At 44.4% G+C, this 18,601-nt stretch overlaps 1 protein-coding gene across 2 annotated transcripts in view; it reads left to right on the top strand.

The window, feature by feature from the left end:
* Window positions 1-18,601, top strand: part of PLEKHB1 (pleckstrin homology domain containing B1) — a 202,049-nt gene that overhangs the window by 10,076 nt on the left and 173,372 nt on the right. For both annotated transcript variants that reach the window (XR_003856829.1, XM_029602121.1), the window contains exons 3-4: window positions 8,902-8,969; window positions 18,266-18,326. Coding sequence is in view for 1 of the 2 variants with exons in the window: in XM_029602121.1 (XP_029457981.1) it covers window positions 18,290-18,326 (37 nt within the window). In the remaining variant the exon portion in view is untranslated. The remainder of the gene's footprint in view (window positions 1-8,901; window positions 8,970-18,265; window positions 18,327-18,601) is intronic.

The following is an 18,601-nucleotide window of genomic DNA, read 5'->3' as shown; positions in this document are numbered from 1 at the left end:
AAAAAAATCCTTAAAAATTTGAAGAAGGATCTGTCTGAAGAAAATAGGAAAAAGTTTAAACATTGTCAAGTTAAGTGTAAAACATTGATAAGGCAGGCTAAGAGAGAATTTGAAATGAAGTTGGCCGAAGAGGCAAAAACTTATAATAAAAACCTTTTAAAATATATATGAAGCAAGAAACCTGTGAGGGGGTCAGTTGGACCGTTAGATGACCGAGGGGTTAAAGGGGCTCTTATGGAAGATAAGGACATTGCAGAAAGACTAAATGAATTCTTTGCTTCTGTGTTTACTAATGAGGATGTTGGGGAGATACCGGTTCAGGAGATGGTTTTCAAGGGTGATGAGTCAGATGAACTAAACCAAATCGCTGTGAACCTGGAAGATATAATAGGCCAGATTATCAAACTAAAGAGTAGCAAATCACCTGGACCGGATGGTATGCATCCTAGTGTTCTGAAGGAACTAAAAAATGAAATTTCAGATCTATTAGTTAAAATTTGTAACCTACTATTAAAATCACCCATTGCACCTGAAGTCTGGAGGGTGGCAAATGTAACCCCAATATTTAAAAAGGGCTCCAGGGGCGATCTGAGAAACTAAAAACCAGTAAGCATGACTTCAGTGCCGGGAAAAATAGTGGAAACTATTCTAAAGATCAAAATCACAGAGCATATAGAAAGACATGGTTTAATGAAATACAGTCAATATAGATTTACCCAAGAGAAGTCTTGCCTCACAAAGCTGCTTCATTTTTTGAAGGGGTTAATAATAACATATGGATAAAGGTGAACCGGTAGATGTAGTGTATTTGGATTTTCAGAAGGCATTTGACAAAGTCCCTCATGAGAGGCTTCTGAGAAAACTAATAAGTCGGATAGGAGGCGATGTCCTTTCGTGTATTACAAATTGGTTAAAAGACAGGAAACAGAGAGTAGGATTAAAATGGTCAATTTTCTCAGTGGAAAAGGGGTAAACAGTGGAGTGATTCAGGGATCTGTATTTGGACCGGTGCTTTTCAATATATTTATAAATGATCTGGAAAGGAACATGATGAGTGAGGTAATCAAATTTGCAGATTATACAAAATTATTCAGAGTAGTTAAATCACAAGCAGATTGTGATAAATTGCAGGAGGACCTTGCAAGACTGGAAGATTGGGCATCCAAACGGCGGATGAAATTTAATGTGGGCAAATGCAAGATGTTGCATATAGGGAAAAATAACCCATGATGTAGTTACACAATGTTAGGTTCCATATTAGGAAAAAAAATCTAGGCATCATAGAGGATAATACATTGAAATTGTCGGCTCAGTGTGCTGCGGAGGTCAAAAAAGGAAACAGAATGTTAGGAATTATTAGGAAGGGAATGGTGAATAACACGGAAAATGTCATAATGCCTCTGTATCACTCCATGGTGAGGCCACACCTTGAGTACTGTGTACAGTTCTGGTCACCGCATCTCAAAAAAGATATAGTTGCACTGGAGAAGGTACAGAAAAGGGCAACCAAAATGATAAAGGGGATGGAACAGCTCCCCTATGAGGAAAGACTGAAGAGGTTAGGACTGTTCAGCTTGGAGAAGAGACAGCTGAGGGGGGATATGATAGAGATGTTTAAAATCATGAGAGGTCTAGAACTGGTAGATGTGAATCGTTTATTTACTCTTTCAGATAATAGAAGGACTGGGGGCACTCCATGAAGTTAGCAAGTAGCACATTTAAAACTAATTGGAGAAAATTCTTTTTCGCTCAACGCACAATTAAACTCTGGAATTTGTTGCCAGAGGACGTGGTTACTGCAGTTAGTATAGCTGGGTTTAAACAAGGTTTGGATAATTTCTTGGAGGAGAAGTTCATTAACTGCTATTAATCAAGTTGACTTAGGGGTAGATTTTATAATTTTGCGTGAGCGCGTACTTTTATTCGCGCACCAGGCGCGAACAAAAGTACGCTGGATTTTATAAGATACGTGCGTAGCCGCGCGTATCTTATAAAATCCGGGGTCGGCGTGCGCAAGGGGGTGCACATTTGTGCAACCTGCGCATGCTGAGCCCAGCGCGCGCTGCCTGTTCCCTCCGAGGCCGCTCCGATTTCGGAGCGGCCTCGGAGGGAACTTTCCTTCGCCCTCCCCCCACCTTCCCCTCCCTTCCCCTACCTAACCTACCCTCCCCCGGCCCTATCTAAAACCCCCCCCTTACCTTTGTTGGCAGATTTACGCCTGCTGAAAGCAGACGTAAATCTGCGCGCGCCATCACCCAACCCGGGGGCTGGTCCGGAGGCCTCGACCACACCCCCGGGCCCGCGCCACGCCCCCAGGCCCGCCCCCGAAACGCCGCATCACGCCCCCGAAACGCCGCGTCATTTACGGAACGCCCCCGACACGGCCCTTTTACGAAGCCCCGGGACTTATGCGCGTCCCGTGGCTCTGCGTGCGCCTGCGGCCTATGCAAAATAGGTGCGTCGGCGCGCAAGCGCCCTGCGCGCATAAATCCGGCCGGATTTATGCGCACAGGGCATTTAAAATCCGGCCCTTAGGGAATAGCCACTGCTATTACTGGCATCAGTAGCATGGGATCTACTTAGTGTTTGCGTACTTGCCAGGCACTTGTAGCCTGGATTGACCTCTGTTGGAAACAGGATGCTGGGCTTGATGGACCCTTGGTCTGACCCAATATGGCAATTTCTTATGTATTTCTGTTCTTAAGGCCACACATAATCACTTCTCTCTCTCTTCCACATACATACATGCACTCTCATACACATGCACTCACTTCTCTGCTTCCACATACATGCAATTATTCACTCCTCGGATTAGATGCCAAGAAATGTCCGTTTAGAATCTTTATTATGGAGACTCGTTCATCCAATGAAAAACCCGACTCAGGCCGAGTTTCGCCCACACAATGGGGCTGCCTCAGGGGCTACAATACACAAATAGCAAATATAACTTGACAATACAGGACATACATAAATCAAATATAAAATCATAAATATATGGTAACATATAAAGTGGAACATATAAACTGAAACATTCACAATGGAAAAATGTAGCTTGACAACCAGACCCAAAGAATATGAATGTATTAAAAAATGAATGATTTTACCTGTGTGAAATATCTCTTGTATATGTATGATAGTTGTCTCATACCATCAAGTTTGTCAGAAAGTCTGTGGAATGTGCAAAAAATATGTGATTGATCTTAAAGACAAAAACCGTCTAATAAAAATGGTGCATCTAATAAAAACTAAAAATATAACTTCAAAGAATGATGATACATTCTAAAAAACTAAAAAAAATCACCTAAAAATAACAGGGATTAAAAAGGTGCAAAAAAAACCCCCAACGTAAAAACAACAGCGCTTCACTAAGAGTCAGACACACAAAGAAGCTGCAGTACAGAAACACATACTAAGCAGTTTTTATTAGATGCACAATTTTTATTAGACTGTTTTTGTCTTTAAGATCAATCACATATTTTTTGCACATTCCACAGACTTTCTGACAAACTTGATGGTATGAGACAACTATCATACATATACAAGAGATATTTCACACAGGTAAAATCATTCATTTTTTAATACATTCATATTCTTTGGGTCTGGTTGTCAAGCTACATTTTTCCATTGTGAATGTTTCAGTTTATATGTTCCACTTTATATGTTACCATATATTTATGATTTTATATTTGATTTATGTATGTCCTGTATTGTCAAGTTATATTTGCTATTTGTGTATTGTAGCCCCTGAGGCAGCCCCATTGTGTGGGCGAAACTCGGCCTGAGTCGGGGTTTTTCATTGGATGAACGAGTCTCCATAATAAAGATTCTAAACGGACATTTCTTGGCATCTAATCCGTTTTGTTGCCCTCACGGCTTTTTTTTAGATCGCCTATCCTCTTGTTTTATCGGTCCTGTATTCACTCCTCTCCATTTTCCACAACACACACACACACACACACACACACACTTTTCTCCCTCTTCCACACTCATATGCACACTCGCTACTCTCTCTTTTCCACACACACATGCATACTCATTTACTTCCTGCCTTCTTCCACACACGCATGCACTCTTAATCTCTCTTCTCTTCTTGCCTTGATCCTCATTTTCCCAGACCCGCAGAACAAGCACCCCACTTCCTCCTTCTGCAGCTTCGGGCCCACTCTGCCCTTGTTTCATTTTCGGTGCCCGGCCCGACGCTGCTGTTTCTCTTGCATCTGCAGATTCTTGTTTTGCGCGGAGGAGGGCAGTGCTCCTGCTCCTCTCGCTCTCGCCACGCAGCCCGTGATTCATGTCGCCTTCCAGGGGAATGGGTACTAACACTCCTTCTTTAAGCCTGTGCTGCTTCAGGCCCTTTTCTTTTAGCCTTCTGCAGCAGGGCACCCGGAGGTTTTGGGTGTAAGCTCGGACACCCGGCAATTCATTTAGAATTCCGGACAAGGGCAAGGCCTGGGAAGCAGAAAGGGACTGGACCTGGCAATGCAGGAGAGAACAAGGACTGGACAAGGGCAGGGTTTAGAAAAGGACTGGAACAGGACTGGACTAGACAGAATAGGCAATAATAAACAGGGAAGCCCAACAGGACACGAGGTTGGCTAGGCAAACCTAGCAGGCCTAGAGGCTGTAAGGTAAGGCATGGAAGCCCAAGAGGGCCACTGAGAATGGCAGACGGGCCTGGGAAGCTGCAGGGCAAGGCCAGAAGGCATGGAAGGGCCCCCAAAGAAAAGTAGGTAGGCCTTGAATGTCACAGAGTCAGGCAGGATGCCAATGTAGGCCACAAGTCAGGGTATAAGGCACTGGGTAGGCCACAAGACAAGGCAGAATAACAGACAAGGTATAAGGCCTGGGTAGGCCACTAGGCAAGGCAGAATAACCAGACAAGGTATAAGGCCTGGGTAGGCCACCTAGGCAAGGCAGAATAACCAGACAAGGTATAAGGCCTGGGTAGGCCACTAGGCAAGGCAGAATAAACAAGACAATGGTATAAGGCCTGGGTAGGCCACTAGGCAAGGCAGAATAACACAGACAAGGTATAAGGCCTGGGTAGGCCACTAGGCAAGGCACAGAATAACCAGACAAGGTATAAGGCTGGGTAGGCCACTAGGCAAGGCAGAATAACCAGACAAGGTATAAGGCCTGGTAGGCACTAGGCAAGGCAGAATAACCAGACCAGGTATAAGGCCTGGGTAGGCCACAAGACAAGGCAGAATAACCAGACAAGGTATAAGGCCTGGGTAGGCCACTAGGCAAGGCAGAATAACCAGACAAGGTAGAAGGCCAGGGTAGGCACTAGGCAAGGCAGAATAAACCAGACAAGGTATAAGGCTGGGTAGGCCACTAGGCAAGGCAGCATAACCAGACAAGGTATAAGGCCTGGGTAGGCAACAAGGACAAGGCAGAATAACCAGACAAGGTATAAGGCCTGGGTAGGCCACAAGACAAGGCCGAATAACCAGACAAGGTATAAGGCCTGGGTAGGCCACAAGACAAGGCAGAATAACCAGACAAGGTATAAGGCCTGGGTAGGCCACAAGACAAGGCAGAATAACCAGACAAGGTATAAGGCCTGGGTAGGCCACAAGACAAGGCAGAATAACCAGACAAGGTATAAGGCCTGGGTAGGCCACAAGACAAGGCAGAATAACCAGACAGGGTATAAGGCCTGGGTAGGCCACAAGACAAGGCAGAATAACCAGACAAGGTAGAAGGCCAGGGTAGGCCACTAGGCAAGGCAGAATAACCAGACAAGGTATAAGGCCTGGGTAGGCCACTAGGCAAGGCAGAATAACCAGACAAGGTATAAGGCCTGGGTAGGCCACTAGGCAAGGCAGAATAACCAGACAAGGTATAAGGCCTGGGTAGGCCACAAGACAAGGCAGAATAACAAGATAAGGCAGGCCAAGTCAGAGAGCGGAGGTGACTCAATGAAGTGGCACCGAGGGACTGTACAAGTGGGGTTAAATAGGGCTAGGGCTGAAGGAGTTAAGTTACGCGAGCTGGAGCAGGGCTTGCTGAGGACCCCTGGTGGAGGGGAGGCTGCACAGGAGATGAAGGCGTAACCCTTTCATTCTGTGGATTACGGTGTCCTAATCTGACAACCATTCAAGCTTGGGCTCAGAAAGCAAAGTTTGAGCTGCTTTAACGTTTTTGTAAATGGGCACTTTCAAAACAAGTTAGTGGGTAATTAATTAACTTATTTATTTAAAACCTGGCCAAATAAGCTCAGGGTTTCACAGGGGTCGATGCTGTTTATTTATTACATATATTTATTTATTTATGATTTTTATATTCCACCTATATTGATAACTATCATGCTAAGCAGGTTATAAAGCATAAAATGAAATACAGCAACACACCAAAATACATAAAACATATAAAACAAGTATAATACATAAAACATATAAAACAAGTATAATACATAAAACATATAAAACAAGTATGACATGACAATCGGAATTCCAGCATGACATTTAAATGCTTCAATAAATAAAAAACAGTTTTAAATCAGATAACCTATGAAGTTCATCTGACAGATTGTTCCACAGAGTAGCTCCCGCACCAGGAAAAGATCTTTGCCTAGTATCATGAAAATATCCAGCTTTCAATGAGGGCAGTTCTAGATATTTTTTATCACCTGACCGCAAGTGCTCTTTTTGGAACATAAGGTTTTAAACAAATTGGACAAAAATAAAGGTGCAATTCCATGTACACCTTTAAGCATGAGTATCAAGATCTTGAATTTAACCCTCTGCTGTACCAGCAGCCAGTGAAGCTGGTGGAGGGGAGGCTCCACAGGAGGTGAAACCGTTAACCCTTTGATTCTGTGAATTACGGTGTCCTAATATGAGAATTATTCAAGCTTGGGCTCAGATAGCAAATTTTGAGCTGGTTTAGCATTTGTTGTAAATGGGCACTTTCAGAACAAGGTAGTGGGGTAATTATTATCTAAAACCCGGCTAATAAGCTCAGGGTTTCACAGGGGTCGATGCTGTTGCCCATTTTATTGGGGAATATCATCAAAGCCATACTTATGCTGAGGATATTCAGGTCTCGATCCCTATGGGGAAAGACACCCCCCACATTAGCCACTGAGATTCTAAATAGATAACTAGCGTTCAACTTGGATGAGAAGCTACAGACTTAAACTCAACCCTCTAAAGTCTGACATCATAAGAACATAAGAACATGCCATACTGGGTCAGACCAAGGGTCCATCAAGCCCAGCATCCTGTTTCCAACAGAGGCCAAACCAGGCCACAAGAACCTGGCAAATACCCAAACACTAAGGGGTAGATTTTCAAACACGGCGCGTTCGTGTACTTTTGCTGGCTTATCAGGTGCAAGCAAAAGTACGCGGGATTTTAGTAGATACGCGCGTAGTCGCGTGTATCCGCTAAAAATCCTGGATCGGCGGCGCAAGGCTATCGATTACGTATAGCCGGCGCACGCCGAGCCGTGCAGCCTACCCTCGACACGCCCCCGACACGCCCCCCTCGGAGAACCCCGGGACTTACACGAGTCCCGGGGTCTGCGCGCGCCGGTGGAGCCTATGTAAATAGGCTCACCGGCGCGCAGGGCCCTGCTCGCCTAAATCCGCCAAATCCGGGCGGCCTAAATCCGCCCGGATTTGGGCGGATTTAGGCGAGCAGGGCTCTTAAATCCGCCCCTAAGTCTATTCCATGTTACCATTGCTAATAGCAGTGCTATTCCCTAAGTCAACTTCTAAATTCTTCTCCAAGAACTTATCCAACCTCTTTTAAACCCAGCTACACTAACTGCACTAATCACATCCTCTGGCAGCAAACTCCAGAGCTTAATTGTGCGTTGAGTGAAAAAGAATTTTCTCCAATTAGTTTTTAAATGTGCTACATGCTAACTGCATGGCGTGCCCCTAGTCTTTCTATTATCTGAATTAGTAAATAAGCAATTCACATTTAACTATTCTAGACCTCTCATGATTTTAAACACCCTCTATCATATCCCACCTCAGCTGTCTCTTCTCCAAGCTGAAAAGTCCTAACCTCTTTAGCCTTTCCTCATAGGGGAGCTGTTCACATCCCCTTTATCATTTTGGTAGCCCTTTCGCTGTACCTTCTCCATCGCAATTATATCTTTTTTTGAGATGCGGTGACCAGAATTATACCACAGTATTCAAGGTGCGGTCTCACCATGGAGCGATACAGAGGCATTATGACATTTTCCGTTTTATTCGCCATTCCCTTTCTAATAATTCTCAACCATTCTGTTTGCTTTTTTGACTGCCGCAGCACACTGAACCGACGATTTCAATGTGTTATTCCACTATGACGCCTAGATCTCTTCTTGTGTTGTAGCACCTAATATGGAACCTAACATTGTGTAACTATAGCATGGGTTATTTTTCCCTATATGCATCACCTTGCACTTATCCACATTAAATTTCATCTGTCATTTGGATGCCCAATTTTCCAGTCTCACAAGGTCTTCCTGCAATTTATCACAATCTGCTTGTGATTTAACTACTCTGAACAATTTTGTATCATCTGCAAATTTGAGTACCTCACTCGTCGTATTTCTTTCCAGATCATTTATAAATATATTGAAACGTAAGATGTGAGTGAGAAAATCTATTTTATCAGTTGCTGTGCCCTTACCAAAGCTAGATAATCTCTTTTCACAGCTTATGGAGGAAAAGCGCAGTTTGCAAATAGGTTTGGACCCCTTCCTTGAACAGGGTATACAAATTTCCAGTCTGTGAAATAGCCTTTGCCAAGTTAGTCTGATTTGGCAAATAAGGGCCATAAGTGGATTCTGTTCACATGAAGACAACAGTGCAAGTTCTTGTTTTATCTCGTTTACTGTAGCTCCCTCTGCATTGGCCTATTTATGTATTTAAATTTTCTTTTTTAACCACTTCCCCAGGTCTAAAAAAAGAACCATCTGATAAGCTCGTGAATGGACTTCATCTGGTGCAGAATTGTGCAGCTCAGGTGATTTCGGGGGCAAGACGATTTGACAGCAAAAGAGAAGAAAGCTCAGGGAATGAAGAACTTAACAGGGTTTATAAAAATGGTTTATAATAAACGTGTACAGAATGTGACCTGATAGTGCATTGGCCTTATTTAGCTCTCCTCCCCCTAGGGAACAGCGCCTCTCTCAGAGCAGGAAACCTAACACAAAGCTGCATGCAAAGTGAAATATGTTTTTTTCTTTCCCTAAGCGCCTCTCCTGCAAGCCTTTGTCTATACTTTTTCCTTTGAGTTCCTCTACCACCGCAGAGCATATTCTGTTAGTGCAGTTGGAAGCCAACTAAAAATAGGCACTTAAAACTATTAATAAGTGTTTGCCTGAAATAAGAAGCTGCTGCATTCAGAAATCCCCAGCACAGGTTTACTGCCGGGAATTTTCAGGGGCTATTCAGTAACTTATCTGGGAAATGAGAAAAGCCAAGGAATTTCTGATATAATTTGGGTATCATGAAAAACATCTGACCTCAGCACTGAGGAGATGAAATCATGTGTAAACTCTGCTTTTAGAATTAACAGCGCATTCTCTATCCATGCTTGATAATTGCCAGGTTCTTGTGGCCTGGTTTTGGCCTCTGTTGGAAACAGGATGCTGGGCTTGATGGACCCTTGATCTGACCCAGCATGGCAATTTCTTATGTTCTTATGGGAGATGCAGTTTGTTTCGGGTAGCTGGGAACAGGCAGCTGATGGGAAAGAAGGATGAAAACTACAGTTCCCAGAGTGCTCTGGGTGTAGCCCCCCCCCCCCCGGGGTATTAATTAAGCTGTTATAGGACAGGAGAGCCTTGTGCAGGACTTGGCATCTGTCCTACTTTAGGTAAGAGTAGCTTTCCTTGCCATTACCTGGTGCTATGACTCCTGCATTAGAAAGAGCTCTGGATTGGTTGTTTCCTTTCATAAACATATAAATGTGTTGCTAGAACCCACTGTACTTAAGAAAAAACCCAAACTAGCAGACATTTTATTTGGAATGGCGAGAATGTGACGTCAGACCATTCTCTCAGGCCGATGTTAATATGGATGCGCTAAAACAGGGGGGGGCCTGCTTCCCTAACACGTGCCCATCCATCTCTCCTGGGCGCACAATGCAGAAGGCAAATGAGCCGCTGCGTTGAAAAGGAGGTGCTAGGGAAATTGTTGTGCCCCTAGCGCCTCCTCGGTGCCCAGGAGAAGTGGCTGTCGTGCGGGTTAGAAACATGGGCACTCCAATATTACGAGCATCTGTTTCCCTAACCTGTGCACAGCCACGGGTCAGGAAAATGAATGCTCGTTAATTGAGCATCCGTTTTCCTAACCTGACTACTGGCAAGATTTTTTTAAAAATATCTTTTATTATCTTATTCATTTTTTTTGGTTCCTCCGACTTAATATTGCCATGATATTGAGTCGGAGGAACTACAAAAAAGCAGTATTTTCTGCTTTTCTGTTAACTTTAGGGGCTCCTTGAGACTTAACGCCTGCTCCAGGGTAGGCTTATAACCTGAGCTTATAACCTCATCAACGTGCATTTATATGTGATGAGCATTATTAGCTACGTGTTGATTTGGACATGCGTTTTGGACACGCTAATCCCTTTATTGCATAAGGGGTTATGGACACACATCCAAAACGCGCGTCCAAGCGCTTGTTAACCTGTTCACTAAGCTCAGCGTGCAATATTACATCGGCCTGTCTGTGTTTTATTAATTTCTGATTTTAATAAATGTGAATCCCTGCATTGTGAGCAGCACAAATTGCTGCTTTAAATTGTATTTCTGAGATGATCAAATGAAATTCTCCTTTACTGTACCTAGAGAAAAAACATTATATATGTACATGTATTACTGTACAGTATATGCTCAAATGCAAATATCATGTAAGCAGACAGCTGTGCCATATTCTCCAGCCCTATAGTGCTTAGCCTATGTAGTTACAAAATATATGGAATAGATTTCAAAATGTCTATGTGGAGGAATAATATTTAGATTTTATTGTTTAAGAAAAGAGTAAGGCACTAGGTGCTATTTTTTAGGGTTTTAGGCAAGATCTGGACAGTTCCACTGGCATAAAATGAACAGGCCAGCCTGCCCCTAGTGAGATTAATAGTGTATAAAAAGAGCCTAAAACAAACAGTTTCATGGATTTAAAAATATTTGTAGGATTTTCTGTCCATAAGCAGGATAAATTAGCCATTTGCATGGGGTCATGTCATCGGGCAGCCCTGGGTGGAGCTATCTCTCAAAGCTGCGTGAATGATCATTCTAGAAGTCTCCTCAGTTCTTTTTTATCTTCTCATCACACAGATGGTGGAATCCTGTCTCTCGATTCCTCTCCTTACTTTTTTCTTCAAATATTTGCTTAGTGAACCCCAACAAGTGCTAAACATGGCCCACAGGAAAACTTCTGGCTTTAAATATTGTAGTTGTGACCACATTATGTCCATCACTGATGGCCATAACTATTGTTATCTATGCCTAGGTCCGGGCCATGACCAGACAAATTGCTACAATTGTTGTTGCACTTGGTTGTGGACCCTTGTCCTGGAGCAGTGTGAAACGGCTCCCTGATAGGGACCAGGAAGCACCTGCCCCCAGGGAGCAGAGCACAGGAGGAGACAGAGGCTAGGATGAACTTCACCACTGGAAGCCTGTGGTCCCCCCGGGAGGAGCCAGTTGGACTTAGGTGGGCCTCGCAGGGTCTCCCGGAGAGGTAGTAGAGAGGCGTGCCCACGAGCAGCAAGGGAGCATGGTCGGTCACTAGGCTGTAGGTCTGGGGACCAAGGAAGGCCAGTACAGCGTAAGCGATGACAAGGCAAGGGATAAAGCCAGAATCAGGAGACGTGGTCAATGGCAGCTAGGGTCAGAATCCAAGGATCAGTCCGAGGAGTAGTCAACAAAGCAGGGGTCAGGTTCCAGAGGTCAGACAAGGTCACAAGGCAGGCAGAGGTCAGGATCCGGGCAGCGAGCAGAATGGTCAAGGAGCAGGCCGAGGTCAGTACTAGAGAGACAGTCCGAGGGTACTAACTTGGGAGACAGGACAGACAGACACTGGAACAGAAGGACGCTGGATAAGGCTGGAACAGTAGGACACTGGAACAAGGCTGGAACAAGACTGTGAATGCGGAGGCAAACTAGTACACTTACAGTGCCGACCCGATTGCCAAGGCAAGGAAGTGCAGGTAGGGACTTCCTTATATCGTATATAATACAGTTATATCGTACATTCAATCAGGGCGTGCCGCGGAGCTAGGACCTGCCCCTGGCCGTACAAGAGGCCGAGCGGTCCGCGCCCATGTAGGGGCGTGGCCAATGCCACTGAGGACGCCGAACTCTGGCGTGAGGCCTGGTGCGCAGTGGAAGGCCCAGCGACCACTGCCGCTGGAGGCAGATGCCTGGAGGTGCTCGTGGCTGCCGCTGGGGAGGCCGACCCGTGACCTGCAGAGGAGCTAGTGAGGTGAGCAAGCCCGTGCGCAGGCCGGGCACGGACGGGGCGCACAATTGTGGATGGATGTCTCTGAGGGCACACAGGCAGAGAGTGGAGAAAATTGCTCACCTTTGGGCAAACGGCACACCAGCTTCAGAACACTTTGTGGCTTCACCCTCGACTTCATCAGGTAAGGTAGGAGACCATAACAGGTCAACAAAATCTTCACCAGATCAGTTGAGGCAGTCCCAGACTCAGGAGCACTGGCTGGCCTCCACAGAAGTGGTCTGCGAAAAAACCCATAGCATTGGACCGAAAAAGCAAAAGGCAGGGGTGCTGAGTCAACTATTCATGCAAGAAACCCTCCTATGGCACACAACGCTGCTTCCAGTATGAGGCACAAGCCACTACCACAGATGCATGGTGCAAAGATCGCCAAAAAACACGGTGCACCATCGCTTACAGCACACCATACATCAAAGACAATGCACCAGATGCCAAAGATGATGCTACAAGCACCAAAACCAGCACACGCCTCTATGCTTATGACTCAAATGATGCAAGGACAAGTGGAGGAAGGACCTCTGCCACCAAAGAGAAAACCAAAAACAAGATCATGGCAAGGAAGGGTAACTACCCTCATCCCACGGCACGACTTCTGCTCCCTGAAGCCACAGTTCCACATAAAAGGAAAAAAGACCTCTATGTCAGAAGGAACCTATTCTTGAGGAACCCTCCCCACGAACTTCAGGATCCTCAAATGAAAGAGAACATTAAATCTTCTTAGGACTCACATCTTCCAAAAGGAATATCCTTCCTACAAAGTGGCAGGTTCTGGTTCTTCCCTTAGGACCAGCACCATCGCATGACGTACTGGCCACAGCACTTTCTCCACCAAGGTTGCCAAGGGGAATCTGTTCCTCCTATGAGATGACAGTTCATGTTCCAGCTGGAGGGCCAAGTTGCTTTCTGGCTTCTAGACTATGGCAACAGGGTCTACAACTTCAAACACCACAGCCTTTTTGTTCAATCTTACCAAGGACCCTCATAACCATAGTGGAGCAGGAACATATCATACAGCCTGAAGTGGACACCCTTCAATCTCCTGGCCTTCAGTCGCAACAGGCGGAAGAACAAATTACCAAACTTGTGAAGAATTTCTTGTCATCTTTATTCCCACAAGGTCAGCCACCAAGTTTTCTATCAGTGTACCCCATCCAATCGGTAACAATGGAAAAAGTGATGCTGGGAGCACCTCTGCTTTCAACACCCAGATCTTCAGAGGACAACGGGGAGGAACTTCCACCTACTTTTGTTCCTTCTAGGGAACCATCACTGGCACCTTCCCCAAGATCAGAAAGCCCCATATTACCACTTCAGGGAAGTCCCCAAGTAGCTCAATGAGCTCCCCATCAGACCCGCCAGAGGATTTAATATATTTTTGGTAAGTAGAGAAGATGGGAACTTTTCTTAAATTAGATATAAAGAAAAACCCAGATCCCCGAGAGGAGGCAATGGGAATCTTAAAAATCTTAGAGATCCCGGCGAAGCCCACCACTCTTTCATCCCATCAGGTTCTCCTGAAAGCACTTATGAAATCGTAGGAATCCTCCTCTGCCAGGGCAAAAGTAGCCCGCAAACTAGATCTCAAGTTTTATCTATAAAAATCACTAGGCTATGACATTTTGCAACTTCCCCATAGCTCTGTGGTTGTTGAATCAGTAGTGAAGAGGGCAAAAAAATCAAGCCTCCACTCTGACATGTCCCCAGGAAAAGATCACAAAATATTGGATGATATTGGGAGGTACGTTTTCCAGAGTTTGATGCTGACAGCACGTATCCAGCAGTACTAGTTTTATATGGTGCAATACTTGTACGAGTGTTTACAGTTGCTAAAACCATACATCAGAATGGAAGAAGGCCATTCTTTATGATATGAAGGAGAGAGTCCGGTATCTCCTAAGATTGGTGTATGAGGGATTTGACCCAGCGGCAAGAACATCAGCGGCCTCAATAGCGGCAAGATGCATGGCATGGCTGCGAGTAAGCAGCATAAGTGAAGAAGTGCATGACAAGTTGATAGACCTCCTTTGTCTAGGCAACACCCTCTTTGGCAAAAAGCTGAAGGAAATGATCAAACAAATATAGGAGTAAAATGTCGCAGGGCAATCCCTCTCCACTGCTGGTAACCAGTCAATAACTCTCAATGTAAAAGATCCTTCTTCCCAAGAAACTCATACCAACCACACCAGAAGTACTGGCAGGTTCCATATCAACCGCCACATCCTCATCAGTCAACCTCATAATCCCATGGACATCAAAGGGATAGATGCCAACAGAAGCAACTGCCACAGCTGGTGGCAAAACTGCAGCAGAATTTTTAAAATCACCACCACCACAGCAAGTAATAGCAATCGGGGGAAGAATTCAACACTTTGTGAACTACTGGTCCACAATAACCACAGACCAGTGGGTGTTTACAATAGTACAGAAAGGTTATCGCCTAAATTTCAAGAGCCAGCCTCAGACATCTCACCTGGCATTACTCTCATTTGACCATTCCCAAATGACCCTTCAACATTTGGAAGTGCAGTCCTTCTAGAGCAGAATGCTATACAAGAACTAGCCCACTCTCAATACAATCAGAACTATTACTCCAAGAAATCCAGAGATCTGCGCCCTATCTTAGACCTCAGATATTTCAACAAATACCTGTGCCAAGTGAAATTCAAAATGACATCTATAGGAAACATCTTACGTTTCATCCAACCACGTGACAGGATGTGCTCCCTAGACCTCAAGGATGCCTATGCTCATATCCCTATGCCCATATTCTCTTGGCATTACCTCTACTTCAGAGTGGGAGAGAAATACTATCAATACAAGGTACTCCCTTTGGCCTGTCGTAAGCCCTAAGAGTTTTCACAAAGTGCATAGCTGTGGAAATAGCTCATCTACACCATTCTGGAATAAGGACAGCCCCCTTGAAAGATACTATATGTTCCTACACAAAGTCAACCATTACCTGCCTAGAGACACTAGGTTTCATAATAAATTACGAGAAGTCAGACCTCAATACTACCCAGTCAATACAGTTCATAGGGGCTCAGATAGACTCACTTCAGTCCAGAACTTTCCTCCCAGAAGACAGAGCAAACCACCTCCAGCAATGGACCTGTACGTTGGCACTTCACATTCTAACATTACTGGGACATTTAGCTGCAGCAATACATGTAATCCTTCCCGGTCTACATATGCGACATCTGCAGTTGGGGTTGCGAAAGCAGTGGAATCAATTCCTACAACCTCTTTTATCCAGAATTCTCATTACCGAGTTCATGATGATGGAAATCAAATGATGGCTCTGTCAAGGAGTATTGGAAGTGGAAGCCCCACTTCAACCAGAACCACATCAGATCATACTCACAACAGATGCCTCCACTCGGGCTGGGGAGCCCATCGTCTGCAATTCAAAAAGCAGGGAGATGGTCACTCCAAGAATCATTCTACCAAATAAATCTACTAGAGTTACGAGCAATACAATGTGCACTTGAAGATTTTCAAAACATACTTCGGGTAAAGAACATAATGATTCATATGACAATCAAATAGCAATATATTACATAAACAAAAAAGGGGAATAGGTTCTTGGACTCTCTCTGCCAAGAGACACTAAAGATCTGGAACTGGGCAAAGATCAACTTAGTAACCCTGCTGGCATTTTATCTTCCTGGAATTGCAAACATGGAAGCAGATAAACTCAGCAGAGTTTTCCAGCCAAACAAATGGGCCCTATTGCAGGAAAAGATGATCGCCTGTTCCAGTGATGGGGATGTCCTTGGATAGACCTGTTCACCACAGAAGGGAACAGGAAGGTGACCCATTTTTTCTTCATATGTCCCAGCCCATATAGAGAGGCTCCAGACATCTTCCTAATTTCATGGTCTCATGGGTTACTCTACGCTTTCCCTCTCGATTCCACTAATAGCCAAAACAGTGCAGAAATGCATGCAAGACCGCGTCAGGATGATCTTGGTAGCTCCAGCTTGGCCGAGACAACCTTTGTATGCATATTTTATTTATTTAAGCATTTTATATACTGTCATTCCAAAAGAAGATCACCATGGTTTACAAAAGCAACATTTATATTCTAGTTCAACAATCATGTTCTAGGTCAACACAATATCATATACATGTTAACTAGGGGGTTAGGATAGTATTTGTAATCTGTTTCATTTTATCTCGTACAACTTTCAGTAAGTCTCCTGCAAAGTCTGGGAAATAGCATAGCACTGATAACCCAAGAAGAAGGCTTGCTCCTTCACCCCTTACAGCCTTCACTCAATCTCTTGGCATTTATGTTGAATGCTCGACACTAGTGCATTTGTATTTATGTAGATGTTGAGAACATCCTAGTATTGGCAAGAAAACTATCTGCACGCCATAATTACACCTTCAAATGGAGTCATCATTCTGTGTGGTGCAAAGACTGTTCTATTGATCCACTTACCTATGAACCTTGTCAGTTATTGGAATATCTGCATTTCCTTTCCAAAAAGGGACTCGCAACCTCTTTCATTCAAGTACATCTAAGCGCAATAGCAGCTTACCATCAGCAAGAAAATGGAATTCTGTCTTGATACATCAGTTCATCTCCCAATTCATGAAAGGGTTCATTCATGTACATCCTCCCATACAAAAGCCTCTGGTGCCTTGGACATAAATGAAGTACTCAGAGCTTTAATGGAACCCTTGGATAAAACTGAACTAAACTACTTGATGTGGAAAGCAATTTTCTTGGTGGCGATTACCTCGGCTAGAAGAGTGAGCGAAACTGCAAGCATTGATGCACTTCCTGCCATGCATACAATTTTTTCATGACGGGTCGTCCTATGGACCCATCCAAAGTTCTTGCCAAAAGTAGTATCAACATTCTACTTAAATCAATTCATCACACTCCCCACTTTCTTCCCAAAGCCACATAAGCAGGAGAGGGACCAACAGCTGCATATCTTAGACTGCAAACAAGATGCAAGATCATACACAATCATCTCATCTCTTTGTGTCTTACGACCCCAATAAATTGGGAGCATCAGTTGCAAAGCGAACTCTCTCTAATTGGATAACATCCTACTATGAGGCACAGTCCCTTACTCTGTCGCATCTTGTAAAGGCGAATCAAGTCCAAGTGACAGCAACTTCTATAGCACATTTGCAAAATGTGCCCATAGAAGAATCTGTAAGGCAGCCACCTGGTCATATCTTCACATCCCAGCACTGCCTAGATGAATTGGCAAACACAGATGGTTCAGTGGAAGGCATATTGCACCAACCTTCATCCAGATAGATGCAGTTCACAGAGGGTTATACAGGATGAATTAACCATGCATTCCCGCCTTCCTCCCTGGCCAGCATTTGTACATCTCTGTATATCTTCTTTGCTTGGCTATGAACTGAGGAGACTTCTAGAATGATCATTCACGCGGGAACTGCCACGCATGCCCAGTAGGGCAAAAGCTCTAAAGCTTTGAGAGACAGCTCTGCCTAGTGCCGCCCAATGACATCACCCCATGCAGAATGGCTAATTCATCCTGCTATCTGTGGAAAACACCGTTTACGGTAAACAAACTTGTTTTTGTTTTTTTTTATCAACAAATATTACTGCCTGTCTTAGCAGAATGTGTTTTGCAGCTGTAAAAATCAGGTTTATACTGAAATTTATCCTATCACAGAAAAAAGTTATTTAAAATTCGGAAATCTCTCTCCTGCTTTTTTCACAGTGAATGATGTCGAAGCGTTCTGTGCTTGCCTAAGTCTCTCCAAAAGTAATGGATCCCTATGTTTTTATCCTGACAGCCCTGGAAATCGCTTGCAGTAGAAATGGCTATAATGAAGAGTGGCTGGCTTTGGAGACAGAGTAGGTGGAAGTTTTTAATGTCATAATTTACTGTCGTACAGTTAATGGAGAGGTTTCTAAGGAAGGGGAATTTGGGAGCTGGGTTATTTAAATGTTGTGATAGTTAATATGCTTAGGGGCAAATTTTAAAAGTGTTGCTCGTGCTAGAAGGCCCATAGACTGTGAGTATGTGTGCCGCGCATGAGCGACGTGTATTTTAAAAGCCGCTAATTATGTGCGTATATGTGCATGCTCGAGGGAAAAAAAAGAGGACAGAAAAGGGGTAAGGTAAGGGC

This window comes from Rhinatrema bivittatum, chromosome 5 (genome assembly GCF_901001135.1).
Source record: "Rhinatrema bivittatum chromosome 5, aRhiBiv1.1, whole genome shotgun sequence".
Lineage (NCBI taxonomy): Eukaryota > Metazoa > Chordata > Amphibia > Gymnophiona > Rhinatrematidae > Rhinatrema > Rhinatrema bivittatum.
Note: the sequence above shows the minus strand (reverse complement) of the source record. Positions and strands in the feature narration are given on the sequence as shown.